This window comes from Podarcis gaigeae (assembly GCF_964106915.1).
Source record: "Podarcis gaigeae genome assembly, chromosome: 13".
Taxonomy (NCBI): domain Eukaryota; kingdom Metazoa; phylum Chordata; class Lepidosauria; order Squamata; family Lacertidae; genus Podarcis; species Podarcis gaigeae.
The window spans coordinates 33,732,734-33,757,365 of NC_139689.1; the positions used below are offsets into that span (position 1 = coordinate 33,732,734).

At 44.0% G+C, this 24,632-nt stretch overlaps 1 protein-coding gene across 3 annotated transcripts in view; it reads right to left on the bottom strand.

Annotated features, from left to right (window-relative positions):
- Positions 1-1,200: 1,200 nt before the first annotated feature.
- The window catches only part of SP6 (Sp6 transcription factor), a 99,164-nt gene continuing 75,732 nt past the window's right edge, over positions 1,201-24,632 (bottom strand). For all 3 annotated transcript variants that reach the window (XM_083708856.1, XM_083708857.1, XM_083708855.1), the window contains one exon: positions 1,201-5,328. In XM_083708856.1, coding sequence (XP_083564982.1) covers positions 4,189-5,292 — 1,104 coding nt within the window. In that variant the 5' untranslated portion in view covers positions 5,293-5,328 and the 3' untranslated portion in view covers positions 1,201-4,188. The remainder of the gene's footprint in view (positions 5,329-24,632) is intronic.

Genomic DNA, 24,632 nt, shown 5'->3' on the forward strand with positions numbered 1-24,632 from the left:
GTTATGTAGTGTTTTTGTTTTTGTATTGTATTGTATTGTTTTGTTTAATCCTTTTTCTTTCTTTTGTAGTCTTTAAACTGTTAATAAATATTATTTTTACAAAAAAAAATAATTTAAAAAAGGGATGATGGGAGTTGCAGTCCAAAAGCAGCTGAAGACCCAAGTTTGGGAAACCCAGGCCTAACTAATGAGAAGAATAAGGGTTTTCAGAAGAAGAACCCAATGCCAAAAATAAAAACAAAAAATCAGGATCCATAGCCTAGTCCATACCATGCCCAGATTTAGTTTAAAACTGAAGCCAATCCAAACTTGTAAAAAGACATAATCACTGGAAGGGCCTTTGTTGCTCTGCTAGGGGGCAGGGAGAGCACATTAAGAGAGCAGAGCCATTAGTTATTCCCTTCCCCTTAGTGTGTGTGTGTGTGTGTGTGTGTGTGTGTGTGTGTGTGTGTGTAAAAAGGATTCTTCCTTCGGGCAGAGTTATGTTTTTAACAAGCGTTTCCCAAGCAATTGTTGTTATATATTCTTTTCCTCTCTCCTTTTCTGGCCTGGACATGTCTGGACACCTTCTTGCTGTGAGGCTGCACGAGATCCCACACAATTTCTCTCTCTCCAAACATCCTCCCTCATGCCATTCTAGAGCAACGTTCATGCTGCGTGTTGGGGAAAAGGGCAGGTGGAGCCAAGGATATTGCCACAAGACAAAAAGAGCAAGGGAGAAACCCCTACTGGGCAGGAGGCAACATGGTTGAACTTTCCAGGTGGGGTCATTAATGAGGAAGAAAAATGCTAAGATTGTGGGGTGTGGGAAGAGGCTTTGAAGAGCTGGAACAAATTGGGGATTGGGTGGGAAAGAGTCTCCAGTCCATTCTCCTAAATCTGATTGGCCTGCAAAACTGAATTCTGCTATTTGGAATATAGTTAGCAGAATACTGTATTATTATACTGGGATCCTGTTGGACTTGTGGGGGGGGGGCATACAAAGGGTTGTAGCCAGATAAGTTGTACTCAAAGTAGACACAATGACATTAAACTGATTGACTTCAATGGGTCTACTCTATGACTAAGATTACATACAACCAAAAGACTGAATTTTGGCAACGCGATAGTTTACATGACTGTCTCCAAATATATATCAAGAAAACTCTATACGGAGCTTTGTGTGTGTGTGTTTTTAAAGACCACCCTTTCGAAATTGGGTTTTAAAAATCCCATCCATCAAATTTAATGTTTTTGCAAAACTGCATTTCATTGAAATCTGTGTGGTGCCTGAGAGATTAGTGTAGCAGGTGCCTCAGTGGGCTAAGGATGTAGACAAAGAACGCAATACATTTTGTGCTGCAGAAAAAAGAATCTTGGAACACCTCCCATTTGGTACAAATACAAATACAATTAATTGTGTATTTTGAATTTGAACCCTTTCCTTCAAATTCAGTTCCTTGTGAGTAGGAACCCTACATACTGCTATTTTAACAAACAAAGCGGAAATGCATACAATTGCTTCACTGTGCAACATTTTAGGTCTGGTGTGTGGTATTTTTTTTAACAGGGATTACAAATGCAGTAATATGATGAACTGATGAAATACAACTAAAAATGTGGTGTCTGAAACATCAACAGAGAGAGCTCACCTATAGTCAGATCCATTTGCTTCAGTACAGGGATAATTTTAAGACATGGGTTTTTATCACAGGTAAGTTCTGTGCATCAGTGATTGAGGCATAATTTCTTACCCCAAACTTCTGTTTTCAAACCACTTGAGAATTTTGAGCTGAGTGAAGGGAAAGATCCATGCCACTAATCCACCCAATGTGATCCATGTATGTACAGCAAGTACACAATATCAGTGTAGTAATATGCTCATTGGCCTGGTTTTCACATCACAGTAGGACAAACTATGGCTTAGCATGAATGAGCTTTTCTCCCCTCCTCTCCAAACAAATCACAAGCTGTAACCAACGTTTACTGTGTGTGGTTTGTTTAGGGAGACAAACCATGTACTTGTGTTCGCATGTAACAACTAGCCAAACCATGCCTTAACTCCCAGTGGCACAGCAGGAGCAGGGGAGGAGCACAACATTGTGATTTTCTAACTGTGCACCAGCACAACTGCTCATCTGTTCTTAGCCCTTGTTTAGCTTAGCATTACATGTAAACAAGGCCATTATGTGTGTTCTCCCTACACCTTCCCTCCCACCTAAGGACGACTCCTCCGCACAAACAACAATGTGGGTATAGTTTAGCTTTTCAGTACTCCCATAGTGCTTTTGGTATGCGCCACTGAGATGCTTTTAAGCTCTGCTTTACAACAATGAGGGCTAGAAACTTCCTTACTGTTGAACAGGACAGCAATGTAGCTCCATAGAATTAACTGTGTGACTGCCTAGCACTAATAAGTCCTTGCTCTTCCACTGTAAGCTACAAGCAGAATTGCAATAGATTTTCCATGGTCCTGAGGACATTTAACTTTTTCTGTATGCTAATCAGGGAAGCCACTTTTCTAAAATGGCAATGACCAGAAAGGTTTCCCCCCTCTTTTTAAAAATTTGCATTATAGTGTTATAGCACTGCAGTACAATAATTTAAGCAGTATTTCACTAATATTTTAATATTTTTAAAAAACTGGACAGAAATGTAGCTTGGAAGCATTTAATTAGGAGGGAGGATATGCACTTCTAAAATGGCAGTGACTTGAAACAGCTTTCTTCTTAGTATTTTTTTATTAGCATGAGAGTCTTATAGTGCTATGGCACTTTAATTTAAGCAGCATTTGGCTCATTTTTTAAAAGTTAAATAATATATATATATAGCCAGAAAAGTGTATTTTCACTAATTAACAGCTCAATTAAAAAGGGTTGTAAAACCCGGACTCATTCACCTGCTGGATACATCACTGTCCATGTTGACACAACACTTCTAAAAAAGATGGAAGGGTAATGCTAAGGGCATCTACAGTCTTCTGTCCTTCTAAGAAAATGATAGATTTTCTATGGTAAGAAAAGACAGAAGAAACACAGGGAAGATTATAAATGGATAACAATGCTGTATTGGACACACATACACACACACACCCCAAATGTGAATGAACAGGGCATTATTCCACACTAAACACCTAGTCTGGAAGCAGCTGATATGTCTGCGTTCAATTTGGATTTTGCAACTCCTTAAGAGTTGAAAATCATCAATGGTTTTTAAATATTTGTCACACTCCTGTGATGTTACAAACACGTTACGAAGATTCACATTACAGGAGCAGTCTCCTGCTCCTATCGTTTTAAGATCAGGAATGTCTATTGGGAGAGAGCCTGGAAGCTAGTTAAGGGTATAAACACAGTTTTGGAGATTGTATCCTTTCACAGGTGACTTAAAGAAAATGCTGAATATGTGTATAAACTCACATTTCAGCCTGGTCCTTAAGAAAAATTTAAAATAAATCTGTAGTGCATGATTTATTAGGTTACAAGGGCTATAAAGTACCACAAGGGGAACTAAAATGTACTTTCAGAGCCACTTGTGAAAACATCCATAGTTAAGGATAAGGTTGAGGGCCTTAGAGGCTTTGGGAACAGAGCAAGGTAGCAATCTAAGACACAAGCCAAGAATTCTGCCCATTATCCTTCCCAAAAAAAATTAAAAAAAATCCAATGGAGGTGTGGTAGCTATTTTGCCTACAAAACTAGGGTAGCCTCATTACCTACTAAATCAGAGACCTGGGGTGGGTGGGAGTTGAATAGCAGATCCAACCCCCTAAATCTCTACAAGCTTAAACTGAAGAATGTTGTTCCACCATAACTGTTAACACACTTGTGTGTTCTCTGTGTATATTAGCGACAAGAAACCCATCATTCAAGATGGAGACAGGTAAGGCCCATATCCCTCCATTTGTATCTGCCCAGAAGATTCCACTTAGCCCAACCCACCTCAAAGACCATCCTTCAAAAATATCCCTCCCATACTCCCCAAACACACACTCAACACACCCAGCCGAAAGCTGCTCAAGGGCGTGGCCCTTCCCAGTGTGTCCCAACAACATCGTCCTTTCCTCCTAGGGAATAAATAACTTCTCCTTCCAAGGACAGGATAAGGTTCAGGCTTAGAGGGTGTCGTGTCATCCCAGAGCCTTGAGCAAGGAGGACAAGTCAGTAGGCCAGGAGGCACCATGATGGAGAGATGGCGAGGAAGAAAGGCTCAGTTGGGTTGGGAAGCCGCACTCGAAGAGCTTCCGTCAGGTTCCCGTTTGACTTTTGCGGGAGGCTCTGTCCCAGCTTTGGCTTCTCCTTCTCCTTCCTCCTTAGCACCTTCATGTGTCTTCATGTGCTTGCTCAAGTGGTCACTTCTCATGAAGACCCGGTTGCAAACAGGGCAGGTGAACTTTTTGGTTCCTGTGTGGGTCTGAAGGTGCCTCTGCAGCTCATCAGAGCGGGTGAAGCGCTTCCCACAAAACAGCCAATTGCAGACAAAGGGGCGGTCGCCGCTATGCCACCTCAGGTGGGCCTTCAGGTGCGATGTCTTGGCATAGGCCTTGCCACAGCCCGGGATGTGGCAGTTGTGGAGGTGCTTCTTCTTGGAGTTGTCAGGGCACTGGCCCACCCTTTCGGCCTCCTGGCAATTAGGGCACCGGCAGGCGGTTTGGCCAGAACTCCGGGTCACGGAGCGCCTCGAGCTCTTTGGCCTACCACTACCATCCCCAGCCTGCTCCATTGGGTGGGGCTCCTGAGTAGAATCCAGGGACTTGATCACTTCCTGGCCCATGAGGTGTGGCCCTGAAGGCAATAGGTGGTGAGGCGGGCCACAGAGCTGATGTTCTGCAGCGCCATAGCCACCCAGCCCTGGCTGAAGTCCGCCTGTGTGGCCCGGCGGCTGGAGACCACTCTGAAGCTCCATCCAGCTGGATCCGGCATGGAGATCCCACCATGGATTGATGCCGCCATCGTCAGTGCCGCTGCTCGGATGGGTAGGCCTGAACCAAGGTTCATAGTGGTGAGCCATATCTGGTGCTGCCTGTAGGAGCTTAGAGTACGGGCCAGGGGCCAGCTGGCTTTCGCCGTCCAGGTCTAACCTTGAAGCCCCATGCAGCTCGTAACCAGCATTGCCCGAATACTCCGTGTCGGGCCCAGCCAAAGGCAGGTGCTGGAGCTCCGTGGGTTGCAGAGGGGACGGGAAATCTCCCCCGCTATCCGGGCTGGTGTGGGGCTGGAAGGTCTGCAGCGGCTGCAGCTCTACGTGGGTTGGAGAGGAACGGGGTGTCTCCGAACACTGGTTGCCAAGAGAACCACAGACGGCTGTGAGCATTGCAGAACTCCTCGGTGGGCAGGTTCTCAGACACACCTGGACGGGAAAGAAGGAGGAAGAGAGAGAAATGGTTGTGAGACAATAGCAAACAACAGCACAGAAAACGTAACCCTCCCTCTAAGGGACAGGCAATCTGTCAATTTTGGTTTCTTAGTTTCTCATTTTCCCCATCTTCAGTTCTCCACATTTCCACACTTTTTTCAAGTTCTCATGAGAATTCGCCAGCATTTTAGTGTGGATTTATCCCAATATACTCATTTTTTTTTTAAAGCTTTTATTTTCAATACAAAATCGTAACAAAAATTACAAACATTTAATCCAAAATAGTACTATACAGACAAAAATCCCCGGCACATAAAAAACAAAACAAAACAAACAAACAAACAAACAAAAGAAAAAAAAAACAGAAAAAGAAAAAAAAGGGGGGCAAAGGAAACAAGACTAAACAAAAATGAAAAAACACACATCTACAAAGCAAAACCATATCATAACATACATAAACATAAATTGACTTCCTTCCTTTGTTCTAAGACCTCCAAAGATATTTACTCTTACTGTATTGTTGTGTCTAATTAGATTACTTCCATCTTTATGCTTTTTTACATCATTTTTCTTGTTCTTTAACCCTGTAAAGCATCATTCATTACATACCAATATACTGACTCCAGAACAATGTTTTTTCATATACTCTTTAGCACAACCCCATTCTTTTAATAGTTTCTGGTCCGATTGTCCCCTTATGTAAGCTGTAAGTCTTGCCAGATTTATGTATTCACAAAATTTAATTTGCCAATCTTTCACTGATGGAATTTTTCTGCTTTTCCAGTTTTTAGCTATAAGCATCCTGGCAGCTGTTGTTGCATAAAGGAATATTTTCCTTTGATTTTCGGGGATATCATTTGTAATTAAACCTAAAAGGAATGCCTCCGGTTTTTTACTAAAAGATATTTTAAACATCCTTTTGAGTTCTTCATAGATTTCATTCCAGAATTGTTTAATGGGTCGGCATTCCCACCACATGTGGAACATTGTTCCTATTTCTTTTTTACATCTCCATTTTTCTATGCAGTTCTGTCTAACGTACTGTCGTGGACTGGCTGGATGCAGAAGAATGGTGGGAAGCACAAGCGGGAGAACCACCAAGGGAAGGAAGAAGGCTCAAAGCTCGGGGACGACAACGAGCGGTAAGAAGGAGAAGACTGGGAGGAGGAGGTGTCAGAAGTTGAAGAGGTAACAGGGTTTAGTGAGCAGAGAGAGTCTGTGGCAGAGAGAAGTCCAGAATTGGAGGCAGAAGCTGAAGCAGGAAAGTGGGATGAGGGAGGCCAAGAGGCAGAGATGAATCAGGCGGGGGAAGCTGCTGGCTGTGGCATGCTCCCCTCCCCCCACGTCTCCCAGGACCAGAAGAAGTATGAAGCAAGAGGAGCAAGTAAACGGATGCACCAGCATAGTCTCAGATTGCTTAGGAAGGACCCAGGGGAGAAGGAGACTTAGGGAGCTGTGGGAAGGCGTGAACCTTCAGACTCTGTAACTGCCTCATAGGGGCAAGACCTAGTGAAGAAGAGCTGCCCATTAGGCCTGGCACTCCTGAGCAGATCCTGTTTCATCTAACAAAAAATTAACTTCACTTACTCCATGTGATTTATTGCTGGCACATACACATTTTTGTGCAAACTAGTTTTCCCCAATACACTGCATTTTTTAGGTTATCTTCACTAATACAGTGGTACCTCAGGTTAAGTACTTTATTCGTTCCAGAGGTCGGAAACTGTTCTTAACCTGAAGCACCATTTTAGCTAATGGGGCCTCCTGCTGCCACCACGCCGCCGGAGCACGATTTCTGTTCTCATCCTGAAGCAAAGTTCTTAACCTGAAGCAGTATTTCTGGGTTAGCGGAGTGTGTAACCTGAAGCATATGTAACCTGAAGCGTATGTAACCCAAGGTACCACTGTATAGGTATCTTCACTTTACCCAAGTGTACTCTGTGTTTTGGTTTGCACATTGTTTTAAAAAAAAAGTCTGAGTTAGGAAGGTTCACACTTACATGCAAACTGAATCGAAATTCTCCCCAACGCCTACTCCTTCTGAGGACTTTATCCACACTTACGCTTCGACCTGCTCCTTCCAGGCAGAGGTCTGTGCTTTGACGCTCTGTGTCCAAGCGTGTCCCCACCCCCAAGTTTCCCTAGCAAAAACGTGCTCTTTAAAGCTGAATCAGAAGAAACATCAATTCAGGTTTTTTGTGGATTGACATTTGCTCCGACTGAGCATTCAAGAATGAGTTTTCACAGGGAAAGCTCTGGAGCAAAAGAAAATTGTGCAGGTGCTCGGATACAGAGCTTTAAATCACAGCCCGTGCCCGGAAAGAGTGTAGGAAAGTTAAGTGTAGATAAGCCCCAAGTCCCGCCCCCCATTTCATACTGGTTAGCTGGTGCTGGGTAAAACCAAGGAGGCGGGATGCAAACCAGTATTTATTGGGAAATCCCTCCCAAATCCCAGAGGAACAATTTTTTGACAACAAAGCTATGGTAAATTTTCTTGTGAAAGATGACTTCTCTAAAATGCTTTAGAACATTGTTCCCTGCAGGTGGGATCTCAAATGGATCGCATGATCCTTTCACTGAGAACCCCCTGACCCTTTTCTGAGAAACCACAGAGATCCCAGAAGCCTAGTTTGAAAGCCACTGTTTGCTAGTTCGTTTTGCAATGTGTCATTGACACAATAATAGTGCATTTGTGGTGGATTAATACTGCGCCTTCCACACACCATCCTGCTTTGTTAGTTGTTATGTGACGCTTCCCCACGTTCTTGCTGCCTGGAGGGGACACTTGCAACAAAAGTGGGACAACCTACCCCTCAATGCAACCTGGGAACATTTGTGGTTTGAAAAGTTATAGGATTTCAGCAGAAAGCTATGGGGCATGCATCAATCGGAAACAAAGCGTCATAGCTGCCCTGAAACATTTGCATGCGCAAACACTATTGAAAACTAGATAGTATATTACTGCTACCATCATGAGTGCAAATCATTATGAATGTACAATAAAAAGGACGTCTGGAGTGTAGACACGTTAGGTTCTTTTTTAAAAAACAACACTGTGGTAGAGGTTGTTGTGGTGAGGGTATGGGGTGGGGAAGAGATTTAAATATAGCTTATTCTCTTTTTCTTCAAAAGCCTTTCTTAGAGGCAGACCCTCTAATCGTCGGCTTCTGCAAGGCAGATAACAGTAATTATACCATCTGATCTTCAGCCGACTTAGCTGTGATGGCACAACTCTTGCCTTGTGCCATCGAAGGGAAGAGGGCTTGCTGAGTACTTTACAAAGCATAAAAACGCACCGTCTGTTTCCTCCCACTCTGATGGGGAAGAAAATAAAGATTTGAGGCCTGCCAAGCGAAGCTAAGAAAAACTAAGAGGTGCTTGAAGAGTCCACAAACCATTGTGATACTCAACACACTAAGGGTGAAACAGCTATAGACAAGCCAAGCTATCTTTTTATTTATGGGTCTTTATGGATGGGACGCAGGTGGCGCTGTGGGTTAAAGCCTCAGCGCCTAGGATTGCCGATCGAACGGTCGGCGGTTCGAATCCCTGCGGCGGGGTGCGCTCCCGCTGCTCGGTCCCAGTGCCTGCCAACCTAGCAGTTCGAAAGCACCTCCGGGTGCAAGTAGATAAATAGGGACCGCTTACCAGCGGGAAGGTAAATGGCGTTTCCGTGTGCGGCTCTGGCTCGCCAGAGCAGCGATGTCACGCTGGCCACGTGACCCGGAAGTGTCTCCGGACAGCGCTGGCCCCTGGCCTCTTGAGTGAGATGGGCGCACAACCCCAGAGTCTGTCAAGACTGGCCCGTACGGGCAGGGGTACCTTTACCTTTACCTTTATGGATGTCAGGAAATACATATTGTTTCTGGACATTGTTTTCTCCGTAGAAAAGAGCTGATTAGTTCTATAAAGAAACATGGAACATTTGTTTACCCCCTCCCCATTTTTTCCAGAGGCCCTCCACCCGTTCCCGTTTCGAGATCGGCAGCTCTCCATAAAACCGAACTTTATTTCATATTTATTGCCTGTTCCTCGGGTTTCCACAAGTGAAGGTTTTGCCATCACTGCATTGTCATGCTAGGAAAAACTTCAATTGCTGAATTTCTGTGTGGCATAAAGCAGCCCTGCCAGAAAATAATAATTCTAACAGTGCAATCATAGATCCAAGTTCACCTTCCCTTATAGCTAGACCACTTTATATTCCAGGAGTGAGGAACCTAATCTTTCTTAACTACAACTTCAGCAAGCAGTGTCTGGTCAGAAATCAGTGAAATATCTGGGGAAATCCAGCCGCATGGCAGCCCTTGTCAGCAGTGTCATTTTTGCTTATTTTCCTCACTTAAAAATAGCTCAACATCCAACTTCTTTCTATGCACAAGAGAAAGGTATCAGTTGGTGTAGGGAAAGCCCAAGGTTTGTGAAAAACAAACAAATCTTTAGGGAAAATAGCTTCCAAAACAGTCCAATGACTCAGCAGCCACAGAATGCTGTCCAACAGTTGGAAGGAATACCCAAAAAACCCAGGGCAGGGGATATTGAATAGAACATCCTGGAAGTGGTCATGGCTGGCTACAATCCTGGATGAAATGCTCCACGCTGCAACACTTAGTTGCAGGCCTCACTTGTTTATTATACAGCAACAAATCCATATTTGCCACCAAGTGTAATTTCAGCAGGGAAGCCCAGTCAGTTCCAGATCCCTACTAAGAATATCTGTTTTCCCAAGCAATGTTTGCCGTATTCACATTAGTGTTCCATTTTTTTAAAAAATGTAATGTAAAATGTGAACAAAAAGCACCTTCTGTCAGGGCCCTGTGACCAGTAGGGCTTCGCAGGACTGGGGCCTCCTTCCTAAGTTTGTTCTGGAGAGGCAAGGCGTGGCCGCACAGGTGAGGCCGCTTGGTAATTCACTGCACCTGGTGGCAAGAGCCGGGAAGGGATATAAGGTCAGCATTTCCCTTTGGCTCTTTGCCACAGCAACACATTTCCTGCCTCACTGTGTTTGGCTTCTTGCTTCCTGAACCTCAGACCTCGGCTTCTTGACTCCTTGCTTCACGACTCTTGGCTTTGGGCCTCCTTGCTTCTCGACCCTCAGACCCTTGACTTCACGACTCCCTGCTTCCTGACCCTCGGATCCCTGGCTTCTGGTCTCTCGTTCCTACTCCCACCCCACCATCTTGCCCCCGGTCCCAATGTCCTCAGCTGGGACTTTGATCGCCTGTAGACTGGACTGTGACACCTTCACTATGTAGGCTTGCTCAAATCACTATCTCAGTAGTGTCAAACTAGACAAGACTATTAAGCACATTTAGACTGACCATATACCTTGATCTGCAAAAAGCAGCTGGATTCTAGCACGGATTGGGACCGTAGGATGCTGGAGGGGGAGCTTTAATAATCCCTCTCTGCCATTTCCCACTGCAACTGCTCCTCTGAATGGGCTCAAGTAGGGGGAGGGGAATAGGGGCAAATAGGGGCAAATAGGAGGGGAATAGGGGCAAATAGCAAATTCTGGGGAGATTTTCAGTGGAAAAACAAAATGCAAAGGGTTAAAGCCCTTCCTGATACAGGCTAGGAGCTCAGGGCTGCTTTTTATAAAGAAAGAATGCTTCTAGTCTAAGTGCATTCTTAAATCATTTCTTAAAAGTCACTTCGAGGCTATGGACGCATTAGCAGCATAAATCACAAGGAGGTCATTCCACCACCCGCATGCTGTGTTTCAAGTCATATTTGCAACCCTATGTACACACCAGAGAGAAGGTGGAAATGTCTTCACCAGGTACTAATTGCCTGTTTGGTTTCCCTGTGCCTGCAGCCCCACTCAAACTCCTGTTCATGAAGCTGTCATCCGCCGATGGGCTGCCATTGGCGCATGCGCAACAGCTGCCTCAGATGCACACACCTCGGCTTAACCGCAAAGTGAGCACGGCTTACGTTTTCAAACAGGACAGAAGCTGCTTTGAGGGGAACTGCATCAAAGAGCAGCATTTCTCAAGAAACTGCAGGATAGATATGGATCGTAGGCCAAGGTTATTCTCCACACATGATTTCAAATACCAGCGGTGAGAGTGTACTTGAGCCAGAGTGAATTGTAATGCCATGTGAATAGTAACAAACCTAAATTAAAAAGATGAGTGACGGGGGAACTACAATTCAAAGTGGGGGAAGCTAGGAGATTTCCTGGGCTCTCTCACACGAGGACCATTTTGCTCTGCAGACACATCCGTTCAGGCCATTACTTGTGGTGAACAAGGAGAAGGCCACAGTCATTTCCATTTCCGGTAATTACCTGCCCTGGGAGAGCTTACGTTCCTTTTGAAGGACAGGTTCATGTTCTGGGAGTATACTCTGGTGGCTTATGTGTACTGTACAGTAAGTGCTTATGCCCAGCTTAGGCTGGTTCACTAGCAATGGCCACACTCCTATTGGGATAGCCTGGCTTCAGCTGCCCATGCTTTGGTGACCTCCCATCTGGACTACTGCAATGCACTGTATGTGGGGCTGCCCTTGTAGCTGCCAGTGCGGTCTGTCAGATTGGACCATGTGTCACTGGTCTTGAAAACACTCCACTGGCAGCCAGTGAGCTGTCAGGCCCAACTCAAGGTGTTGGTACTAGCATGTTGTTGTTTAGTCATGTCCTACTCTTTGTGACCCCAAGGTCCAGAGCATGCTATGAGCTATGCCATGCCATGCAGGGCCACCCAAGACGGACAGGTCATAGTGGAGAGTTTTGACCAAACGTGATCCACCTGGAGTAGGAACCAGCAAGCCACTCCAGTATCCCTGCCAAGAAAACTCCATGGACAAAGACAACAGTACTAGCATATTAACTCTAAATGACACCTAAAATAGCATCTTCCCCAGTAACAACCATCTTGGACCCTATGATAGGCAAGTGAAGTCTTGTTAATAGTCAGCCACTGGGGGCTGCCTGGTTGCTGGTTATATTTTCAGCGGCTTCTCCCCATTTGTGGTCTGCTGTCCCTAATGAGGTATATCTGTCTCCCTCATTGCTCATTTTCAGGAGAAATTAAAAAATATTCCTGTTTCCCCAGCCATTTGATGGCTGAAAGACACTGCTCCTGGCAACCCTGAAATCACGGGTTGAAAATGTTTTTAATTGTTTTACAGGTGGAATAAAACTTTTAAAACAACAACCTTTAAAAATGCTTTTAGTTGCTGTGTTTTTAATGTTTCATCATTGCTGTGTCTGATGCCTTGGGCTGCTTGGGGAGGAAGGACGAGGAAATACAACTCAAATAAATAACGCTTTATGACGTTTAGGAGTAACCAGTCAAGTAACATGAACGCCACCATACTAAAGGTGACTACCATATGCAGCTAAGTGGGTCGTGTTTGAGGAATTCCCTGTGCCAAATCTGCAATTGCACTTAACATAGAGCACCAACAACACATGCTAGCTAGAGGTCTAAGAGGCTAACCACATTTGTATCGCTTACCAACATAATACAGCTAACTTAGGCAGAAGATTTTAAGAGCCATTAATGGGAGGCGGGATGTATAGAAAGGGGGCCTGGTTCACTGGGCACCTTCCCCCAAGATGTCCCCTTCTGCAAAATTACCACTGAAATGTGCAAGATCTTGAGGGGATCCTACTACACATAAACCTGCCAAGTTCAGTCCTTTTGTATCCTGTGCACTTAAATGTACAGTGGTACCTCAGGGTAAGTACTTAATTCATTCCGGAGGTTCATACTTTACCTGAAACTGTTCTTAACCTGAAGCACCATTTTAGCTAATGGGGCCTCCTGCTGCTGCTGCTGCGGCACCACTGGAGCACGATTTCTGTTCTCAACCTGAAGCAAAGTTCTTAAGCTGAAGCACTATTTATGGGTTAGCAGAGTCTGTAACCTGAAGCGTATGTAACCTGAAGTGTATGTAACCTGAGGTACCACTGCATACAGAATGGGAAATGTGGTAGAGTCAAAAAATGAGAGACTGTCAATCTGCAAATATCAGTTAGAATTCCCCCTTCCCCAGTTTGGGTCGAAGCTTCTCTAGAGGAAGAAGTTTAAAGAGGGCAAGGATGCAGTCGGGGAAAATAAAAATAAAAGGAGGAGATGAGGAAAGTAGTGGGCTCACAGTTGTAGATTTTAATCACTCCATGGGAGGCCCCATTAGCTAAAATGGTGCTTCAGGTTAAGAACAGTTTCAGGTAAAGTATGAACCTCCGGAATGAATTAAGCATGGCTTCGAAGAGACAGATAGCATCAAAGTTGATGGAGTATCCCAGAATTCCATGTTGTGCTGTGTGGCGGTGTGACTCACTCCCCAGTTCTATGGAAATGGTGCAATGGGAGAAGGGAAAACCCCACCCTGGGCAGGGGCGGACTTTGGTCTTTCAAATTGCGGCAGCACCCTGCGCAAGGTCTAAATTTGGCACTCCCTGGCACTCAACTTCTGTTCTGCATGCACACAACATCAAAGTTGTGGTGCCCTGAGGTGCCCTCCGCAGCTTGGTGCCTAGTGCAGGGGAACTGGTCACACTGCCCTAAATGTGCTTCTGCCCTGGGCTGTGAAACTAACCTGTCTCAGCCCCCTGTATACCCAAAGGAGCATTTCCACCTCCATTGTTCAGCCTGATACTGAGGTCCAGCTCCGAGGGGCAGTTCTGGCGGTTTTCCTCACTGAAAGACATGAAGTTACAAGGAACCAGGCAGAGGGCCTTCTCGGTAGGGGCATCTGCCCTGTGGAATGCCCTCCCATCAGATGCCAAGGAGATATACAGCTACTGTATATACTGGAGTATAAGCCGACATTTCCAGCGCAATTTTTATGCTGAAAAAGCCTCCCTCGGCTTATACTTGAGTGAGGGTCCTTTCGGGCTGCTTCTTCCTCCTCCTCCACCTTTGCCGCTGTGGGTGGCAGTGGCGGAGGAACGAGCAGCCCGAAAGCAGCCCTTTTGGGCTGCTTGTTCTTCCTCCGCCGTGGCCGCCACCACCAGGTTTGTGGTGTGGTGAACTGGCTTATACTCAAGTCAATAAGTTTTCCCAGTTTTTTGTGCTGAAATTAGGTGACTCGTCTTATATTTGGGTCAGCTTATACTCGAGTATATACGGTATATGACATTTAGAAGATATCTGAATATAATAATAATAATAATAATAATAATAATAATAATAATTTATTTATACCCCACCCATCTGGCTGGGCTTCCCCAGCCACTCTGGGCGGCTTCCCAAAAAATATTAAAATACTGTAATACATCAAACATTAAAAGCTTCCCTAAACAGGGCTGCCTTCAGATGTCTTCTAAAAGTCTGGTAGTTGTTGTTCTCTTTAACATCTGGTGGGAGGGCGTTCCACAGGGAGGGCACCACTACCGAGAAGGCCCTCTGGCTGGTTCCCTGTAACTTGGCTTCTCGCAGTGAGGGAACTGCCAGAAGACCCTCGGTGCTGGACCTCAGCGTCTGGGCTTGAACGATGGGGGTGGAGACGCTCCTTCAGGTATACTGGACAGAGGTCGTTTAGGGCTTTAAAGGTCAGCACCTTTAAATGATGATGTTGACGATGACATGGCCTTAGCCACCCTTCCAAGGTCATATGGTGCCCTGCTCAGTCTATTGCGACAAATGCGGAGCGTGGCTCAAGCCTGTGAGACAGAAATAATGATCCATCCTAGATCTTTAAGCCCCAGCCAATTACTCATGTATACAACTGGATGCATCAAGTTCCCAGTCAAACAAAAGGAGAAATCATTTTAGTCCCTCTTCACTCTCTCTCACTATGAGGCACTGCAGATGTTATCACAGTTGGCTCAGGTAACACCCTGCCTCCCACTAAATAACGGCTTGTGCAAGTTCTGCAAGCGGTGTAACATCTGAACTGTGGAGATGCAGGGAAGATTGCCGAAACAAATTCCTAGTCGTGATGAAAGCAGCCGTTTGGTTAGCCTTAGGCCACAATCCAAAACACACTTACACAGGAGTAAGACCTACTGAACATATAGCCACATAACCTCCCTGAAAAAGGTTTGCGCAAATCAGTCATTAAGAATGATTTGTTTGCACAAGGTTTGGAAAAAGATCATCTGGAAGCAACACTGGTATTTGGCTTTGTTCGCTCGGAGAACCTCATGGGTCACATGCAGATCACACAATCCTTTTAAAAGGCTCCTTTGGTCTAGGATCTGCCGTTTTAATGCTTTAAAAAATAAATAAATAATGCAACATATCATTTCTCTCTCTTATTTACTTAATAAACTACTTATATTGGGTTTCTGTAGTGATCTGGTGCATGCTCTGAATTGCCTCACTTACCCCTCTAAACAGCTTTTGATTGGTGTGTTGAGGTGCATGGAAATCGCAGGATTAAGCCCAGCTGGTGGCAATTAGTGGATTTGTGGAATGTACTTCCCATTCGTAAGAAAGTACACTTGGCATCAAAACTTATGTGACTGATATTACAGTGGCACAACTTCCCTAAGAATGCACACTGTTTCTCGCATATACAGAATGGAAGTTTTTTTAAAAAACAAAACAAAACTTGAAAGCGTATCCACTGTTTAATCTTCCTACTGCAGACATGACTATGGTACTGAAGTTTGGAAGCCACACAGTAGCAATTATCTGGCTCAGTACCTCTTGCTAGCAAGAGACATACAGGATCTATGCATAATACCCAAATTCAAAAGCCTACTCTAGAAGCATAACCACAACAGAGGCTGACAGAAGGTAGATCGGGATCCAATGGCAGATCTCTGGGGGATAATCAGTAGTACCATAGAGCTGGCAGGAGCCCGGTAGGTAGGAATGGATGGATCTACCAATTTAGCTTCTCCCAGACTTTCATTTTTCCAATCTAAAATTACCGTAAGTTCTCCCTTTTTGACAGCAACTTGCCAAAACACACACACACCTCTACAAAATCCTCATAAATTCACAGCATTTTAGTGCATTTTTTTCATACTGCCTCTGACAGCATAACCATCGAAACCTTGACACCTCCCTCTCCCTCCCTCCCCATTCCTCACATACAAGGCCTGCTTTCAACTGCTATCACCTTAGGACACCTAGCAATGAAGAAAGATGATGGGCAAATGCTAAACCTATTAAGCAGGTATGGCTGTGCAGTATTAAAATCATGTGAACCATCTGTGATTGCCATCTCCTTTAGATTCAGATACACACGCCCTTTGGCTGATGGCCCCTGTTCCTCTAGGGCTCTCTTGCCCTGTTTTCACGGGACTCAGAGCTCCTGAAAATATGCTGCACTGTGTCTAAGGTTATGTACACATTAGCAGCTTGAAATACAGGAAGGTTGTGTGTCCCCCCCCCCCCCTTTGCTGCGTTTCAAGTCAATGCACACACCAGAGAGGGAGTGGGGATGTCGAGTAAACCCATTACCCGATTTGTTTCCAAACTCTGCTTTGCTGACATGGTCATCTGTGCATCCAGAATGGCTACCTGAAATGTACACACCTCAACTTTACCCTAAGCTCCCGTTTTCTAATGGGATGCAAGCTGGTTTGAGGAATCAAACAGGAGTATTTCTCAATAAGCTACAGCCTACAGGACACCTACGAATTGTGGCTGATGTCATGCGTACTTGGCTTCAAACACCAGCAGTGGGAGCATGCTGGAGCCAGATTACATGGCAATGTATACACAGCCTGAGACGGTGGTAGTGGTGGCATTTTGGTGGTAGCGCCTGTGCTGGTAGAGTATGGCTTGAGGCACTGGAACAGGGACTAATACCAAAATGGGGAGTGTGGGCCAGAAAGCCAGGATCAACAGGAGAGGTTAGGTTGTTCTAGTAACTACATGGAGTTCTCAGTCCGATTTGTGACTCTGTGGGTCCATTCTCATTTATAGTACAGCTGTGGTCTAAACCAGTGAGCCTCTTGGGCTTGCTGATCAGAAGGTTGGCGGTTCGAATCCACACAACGGGGTGAGCTCCTGTTGCTCTGCCCCAGCTCCTGCCAACCTAGCAGTTCGAAAGCACGCCAGTGCAAGTAGATAAATAGGTACCGCTGTGGGGGAAAAGTTAACGGCGTTTCTGTGCGCTCTGGTTTCCGTCACGGTGCTCTGTTGCGCCAGAAGCGGTTTAGTCCTGCTGGCCACATGACCCGGAAAGCTGTCTGTGGACAAGCGCCAGCTCCCTTGGCCTGAAAGCGAGATGAGCGCCGCAACCCCATAGTCGCCTTTGACTGGACCTAACCATCCAGGAGTCCTTTACCTTTACGGTTTTTACCTAAAGAACGGTTTTTACCTTTAAAAGAATATATTAAACAACATAAAATAAATACATAAAAATAACCTCCCTGTCCTTATGCTCAGAGCCAGATCAACTATAGAAACCATCCAAGTTCTTGGACAGAAATACTTTTAGGGGCATGGGCAAAAAGCCTCTTAAAACAAAAGGGGGTTCTATTTAAAACCAGGTCATCCAACATTTTGACAAAGGAGAAGTAGTAGCTTGTATTTCTGCATAAACTAAATGAGTAGGCCACAGTAGGCATTTTGAACCCCACTTATTCAATGGTTTATCCTGAAACAATGGCTCATTCCCTCTACCACATGTATACCCATGTCCATACAAATATTACACATTATGGGTACTTCCAGATGAGAATTTACTCTGGGATTTTTGCTGCTCAAAGCCATAGGGTTTTGTTTCGTTGGATTGTGGTTTTTTTTTGCAGCATCCACACCACGTGGCATAATCAAAATGCCAGCCTTACCATGGAAAATCTGATAAATAAAAACTCATTGGTCAAGTGAGAAACTGTGAAAAACTGAAATGAACCAATTTGCACATCCCTAGCATGCACAATAAATCACAGAGTAGCAATTAATATTATGACTGAAAAATGAGAATGGGTAGAAGTTAACTTGCTAGATGTGCAAATGGAACCATTTGCAGTACATGTTTCGCATCTAGAAGCAATAAAGACTGCTCCCTGCCTGCCCTTTTCATCTGTCGTGCAACAGCTTGCCTTCCCGTTCTTGATTTTTGAAGATGTGAATTCGTAAGTGGACCTTATCAGTGCTCTGTGATAAGAAATAAGGAATGTTTAAGTAAATGCTTAATTCCATAATGGATCTGGTTCTACTAGCTGCGGTTGAAACGTGTTCAGTAACATCTACTATCAGCATTTATTTGATCAGGGGATGTTATTTGATCAAGAGATTGTTCCTAGTGGAACAGCTGGACAGCTAGAATATATGCATGATGTTGTCCAATCACATGTAATGGCAAAATGCTTTTGTGGGGTTAGACCTGTTTATGCTATAATCTGACCAGAGGATTCAAATAATCTTAGTAATAGTCTGAAGCTCATATTAGGGCTGCCATATTTCAAGAGGTAAAAGTCTGGACACAAAAAATTGTTGAGCTTTTGCCACTGCCGAGCCTAAACTGCCCATGCCAGAGCCCAAGCCTGAACCAAAACTACCCGCGCACACACAATTTTTTAAAACCCCAAATCCAGGAGATGTGCTTTAAAATGTAAAATTCCCCCTGGATGTGCATGTGCCACTGCCGAGCCTAAACTGCCCATGCCAGAGCCCAAGCCTGAACCAAAACTACCCGCGCACACACAATTTTTTAAAACCCCAAATCCAGGAGATGTGCTTTAAAATGTAAAATTCCCCCTGGATGTGCATGTGGGACTGCCAAAAGAGGACATGTCTGGGAATTCCCGGAAATGTGGCAACCCTAGATATGCCAATAATTATTAGGGGATTCTTTGCCTCAGATTCTAAGAAGCGACTTTCTCATTTGGCTTGTTCCAAAAGAAGCGTACACCCTCCTTCATCAGATATAGGGTGGTTTATATTTAGAGAAACACCTTCTTTGTTTTAAGGTATCTCCCCCCCCCCCCCAATATCTTTAACTACCAGGATTTATAGTTTTTAGTCATTTGTGAGATCACCCTCAACTTAGACTATGATCTTTTCTTTTAATTGTTGTGCAGAAGAATGTTCGGTGCAACCACAAAGAGCCTTCATCTCTCATCTTGTAGGCAATTCCCTTTGATTCACACGCACAAGCCAGTGAAGGGAAAGCATAACTCATCTTTGATCTTCCAATAGCACTATAAAGAGTGCTTAGCCATTCTTCTCAGCTTCCACAAGTGAGTCAACTGGGAATTGCTATTAGGCAATATGCAAGGGTGTTTCATAGCTGAGGTTTACACTGCCTCTGATCACCTTTCATGCTGTTTCTGCAAATGTCTGATTGATGTCGAAGCGGGAGAGAAAGTATGAGGAAGGTATTGGAGATGCAGACGAGAACTCTGACCAATGGAGATGTTGCTAGGCTTTAAGTCTTGTGTGAAAAGGCTATGAATGTGAATTGGTACACATCCCAGATGTGGGACAGTTGTGATCTCAGCCATTATATATGACAGATACACCAGGAGTGAGTGCTCTAGACCAGAAGGATTGCAGTCTGCAAGTTCTCCACCTCTTTCTACTGTGACAGTTGAATTTGCAGCTGCAAACTTCCGAAAGTCGAAGCTTTGATTTTTATGTTGGGCTGGTTCTTGGTTGCTTTTATTAATTTTTTCAGTTTTACAGCTGCCTTGATTCTGTTTGATGTGGGCTTTTCTTATAAAGTTTTTTTTTTTGGCGTGTATTTTTGTTTCTAAGCTCTTTTATTCACAGATAGGCACTTTGGGCACCTTCATTTGAAGGAGAAAAGGGGGGTGTAAAAGACTGCTTTAAAACAAGTACAAAGCGGACTGATCACCACCAGCAGATAAATGTACACATGACGGATTGCCATTTGCAAAACTGTGGTGCCCGGCTGGTGGGAAAATGCAATCCACTGATGTATAAACACCAATGCAGTAATAACTGAGTTTCACTCAAGATGTATATGAGTCTTACCCCGCTGTGATCATTAAATAAATTTTAAATTGCTGTAGCCACATCATATAGTTAAAATATATTACCCATCAAAACCCTAAAGTTTAGCATGGGTTATAATGTACTTTATTTTTCTTTCCTTTTTGTTTAAGATCAAAGAGATTCTACATAAGACATGATTAGGGCTGGCTTGTTGGGCTATTTAAATCTTGTATTTTGTAGGCTTTTATTGCCGTGTTTCATGTGTTCTATTTTGGGAGTTTATGTTTGTTTCGAATCTATGTTGCAACCTGCCCAGAGCCTCCAAGCCAGGGTGCGATAAAATTCCCCAAATCCTCGTCTATATCCCATTGCGACCTTAAGGTGAGTCTAAAATGATGAAGACCTCTGGAGAGGTTTTCTTGGTGGCTGCTCCATTAGCATAAAATTCCTACCATCAGCAACATAGGACCATCAAGGTATTCCAGGCAGCATGCAAGATTTAGGCTGCAATCCCATTCACATTTACCTGTGAGTAAGCCCCACTTAACTCAACGGGACTTACTCTTCAAGATTGCACCATTAAACTATTACCCAGATAAGAGTAATATTTTTAAAACAAACAAACCACCCAACATTTTTAGTCAATTAAAAATGTGACTCAATTAACCAGGGTAGTAGCTTTAAAAAAAGAAATATATGTATAAAAAGTGCAGATGGCAAGCATCATCAGAAGGCAGGTATCCAGATTTTTTTATTCACACTAGAATGTTTCCCTTTCAAAGCTGAATCTTGATTTGAAATATCTACACGCCCTCTAAAAATTATGGGGAATCCATGGCCCTCCAGATTTTATTGGACTACAACTCCCATCATCCCTGTCCATAGCCCATGCTGGTGGTTCCTGCTGGAAACTGGAGTCCAGCAATATCTGAAGGGCCACAGGCTTCCCAGCCTCTGCTCAAAAAACAAAAGATTGTTTACTCCTCGCAAAATTACAATTCCCAATATCCCTTACCAAACTACTGTGCCCAGAATTATTTGAGGAAAATAATGCTATTCAAATGTGCTGTGTTAAAGGTTTAGCATATACAAGCGCTGGATTTTGGAGGTTTCGGCCGTTCCCCCCCACAGGACGCCAAACTTGGGGGCAGGGAGCAAACAACAACAACAACACCTATGTTTATAAGGTACCTACTAAGAAAATTCATTTTAAAAAGCATCAGTACCAGAAGGAATTTTTGTGAAAATAAGAAATATTTAAGGGGGGCAACAAATATTGTCCTTGCTCAGGGGGCCATATTACCAAAGTCTGCCCCCATGTGTAACACAGTCTGTGTGCCTGTTTAGTCTGCTGTTTGAGTTCTAACTGTTGGCAAGCGACTTCAAAAGCCTGCAGGTCTCGGAACTTGGGGTTCTTTGTTCTTAAATTGGATTTGGACATCTATTCAAATGCCTTCACGCAGAGATGTGATGGCTGTCCTCTGTAAAGCAGACTTTCTGACCATTCTCCAGCAAAGGGAAGCCAAGTTTCTCCAGGTCTCTGACACACTCCATAAGAGATTCCAGGGACATATCCACACCATTCATTTGAAGCACCTGGCTTCCACCAGAGAATCCTGGGAACTGTAGTTTGTTAAGGGTACCGGGAATTGTAGCACAGCTCCCAGAATTCTTTAGTGGAAGCTGTGCACTTTAAATGTATGGGTGTGGATGTTACCTAGGTTCAACATTCCCTGCTTGAAATCTTACCAAAGAGGTACTGGTCAGTATAGACAATATTGAGTTAGATGGACCAATGTTCTAGGGTGTTTCTTATGCTCCTAAAACACTGGAAAGGTAAAAACGCAAGTATTATTTAATTGTCTTGCATAGTAATTGGTTGCACTTAAACAGTGTGATTACTTGCTCTGAGCATTCAGGATGAAGAGATGATAAAAATCTAAAAAGCACATTCATCCTAAATGTAGTTAAACCTCATGTGCAGGCCACAAAACACTCAGTTCAATTTGAGCTCCACAGCAGAGATTAAAGTGTAGTCGTGATGGTATCTTTAATTGGATTAAATTATTTTGTGGTGAAGTGTACATGCTTTGGATTCACGGCTTCCACTTGAAGATTTATACATTTTGAAAGTCCAAAGGGAGAGGAAGGGACGTCATTTGCCTCCTTTCATATTACAAGGCAATGGGTGCCCGTAACTCTTGCACAACCGCATAGCACTCTAATCCAGCAATGTTCTCAGAACTGAAGCACCGCCTTTCTCCAGAGGGACCCACATGCACCCAAAGAAGCAAATAACACTTATGACACTTATTAATACATTTGTGCATTTCTTAAAGAATAAAATGTGTGGCAGCAAAAAAAACAACAACTCCTTTTCAAATGGCCACTTTACGTTGCCAGAAGTGTGAAGTAGCAGAAATTGAGATGTCTCATTAAGGCATATGGATAGCACAGACTGGAACGGGATTAACAATTATCCTTCTCCCCAATGAACTCTGGAGACTGCTGTTTTGCAATGGAGGCTAGGGGTCACTTAACACAGAATTTTAATCATCTTCACCAAACTACAATTCCCAGAATTCTTGGGTGGAAGTCATGATAATTAAATTGGTATAGAAGCACAAAATTTGTTGCATCTGATAGACAGGGATGGTGATGATATGGATTTAAACTAGAATTAAAGATCAACAAATGTCATGAATCATTTTGCATCTTTGGTTGTTTATGCTTTTATTAAGTGCAAAAAAAGAGAGTGCAGGTGAGGTTTCTCAGCATCTTAAAAGGGTTCTTGAACTGTAATAACAATTTTAAATGATTATTGTGGCTCAGCTCTATTAAATTTTAAAATGGGTTGCTCAGGGTACACCTGAAGGACACAAGTGTTTAACCTCTGAAATATAAAGTGAGGTTCATACAGGAACACATATTTGCAAAGAAAGACTATTTGTTCTAAATAGCCACATAGCTAATGTGACTAACAGGTTTTATGTTTTGGTTATTTGGATCATTGCGTTTTACAAGCACAGTCCACTGTAAAAGTTTATGGCTTGAATCTACACATTTTTTGTCACATTTGTACTCCACTTTCTTGGTATTCTTCTTTTACTTTCGTTAAATAGGTACATGCTTGAGTATAACAGGGCAAGCCAGTGATACGGAACCTGTGGCCCTCTAGATGTTAATGGACTTCTACTTCCATCATCCGTGATCCTTGACTGTGCTGCCTGGGGCTGATGGGAATTGTAGTCCAACAACATCTGAGGGGCCAACGGTTGGACACTTATGTCCTAAGCCATACATGGACTACAGCTCCCAGCATCCCTAACCATTCGTCATCTGGCTGGGGCTACTGGGAGTTGAAGTTGACCATATCTGGAGAGCATCAGCCCAGGAAAGGCTGTACTAGGTTTGCAATACCATTTATAGTCTAACAGAGCCAAAGTATATTTAATGGTAAACATGTGATTTACTTATGTGTCTGTTACTAAAAAAGTAAATAACAACTAGGGGTGACCGGATCAGGCTGAGGATGGAGGGGATTTCACTTTACCCGCACCACAGTTCTGACACACCGAAACCATCAAAGTTGCTATTTCCCTTGGGAGAGAAGCTTCCATTGGTACCAATAGGTTCAATGCAAATAACAGCTCTCTCTCTCTCTCTCTCTCTCTCTCTCTCTCTCTGTGTGTGTGTGTGTGTGTGTGTTTCATTGGAAACACAGTATGGAAGGAAAGGGTTAACACCCTTCTTGTACACCATGGTTCTGATCCCAGATCTCACCCCTTGCAGCTGCTGCTTCAGCTATGTCTGTCTACCCAGGTGTAACTTCCTCCCTCTCTCCCCTCCATCTTCCTTTCTGATATTTTATCCTTGATGTCTTATCATAGGAAAACACGAAGCTGCCTTAGACCAAGACAGACTGTTGGCCCATCTAGGTCAGTACTCAGTACGGTCTTTTCTCACTGACAATGATTTCAGACACGGTTCTCTCCCAACCCCAACCCAGAGATGCCAAGGACTGAACATGGGATCTTCTGCATGTGAATCAGATAGTCTACCGCTGAGCTACGGGCCTTCCCCACAACCTCAGGCTCAAATTAAACATGTTTACAGCTAAAATATTCACCTGTGTAAGCATTTCACGCCACTCCCATCTCCTTAGCATGCATCTCTCACTTGCGCTAGTCCATATGCATTCAGTGTTGGCATGCCAGACATTCGTGGCCTGGGTGGATGTGCATCTGGTGTGCTTGCTGACACTGTGCACATGGCAGGCATGAAAGCACATTTAAACAAGGAGTGGCATGAAACACATTCATATGTAAGTAGTTTAGGCATGGTCCTTAACGAATTGCAATGATCCAGACTTAGGGTGCTTCCAGATTAAGGCTGAATATCATAAATGGGTTATTGAGATAGTGCAAATGGGCACCTGGCCATAGGTGTTTTGTTTTGTTTTAACTTAGTGGATTTCCTCCA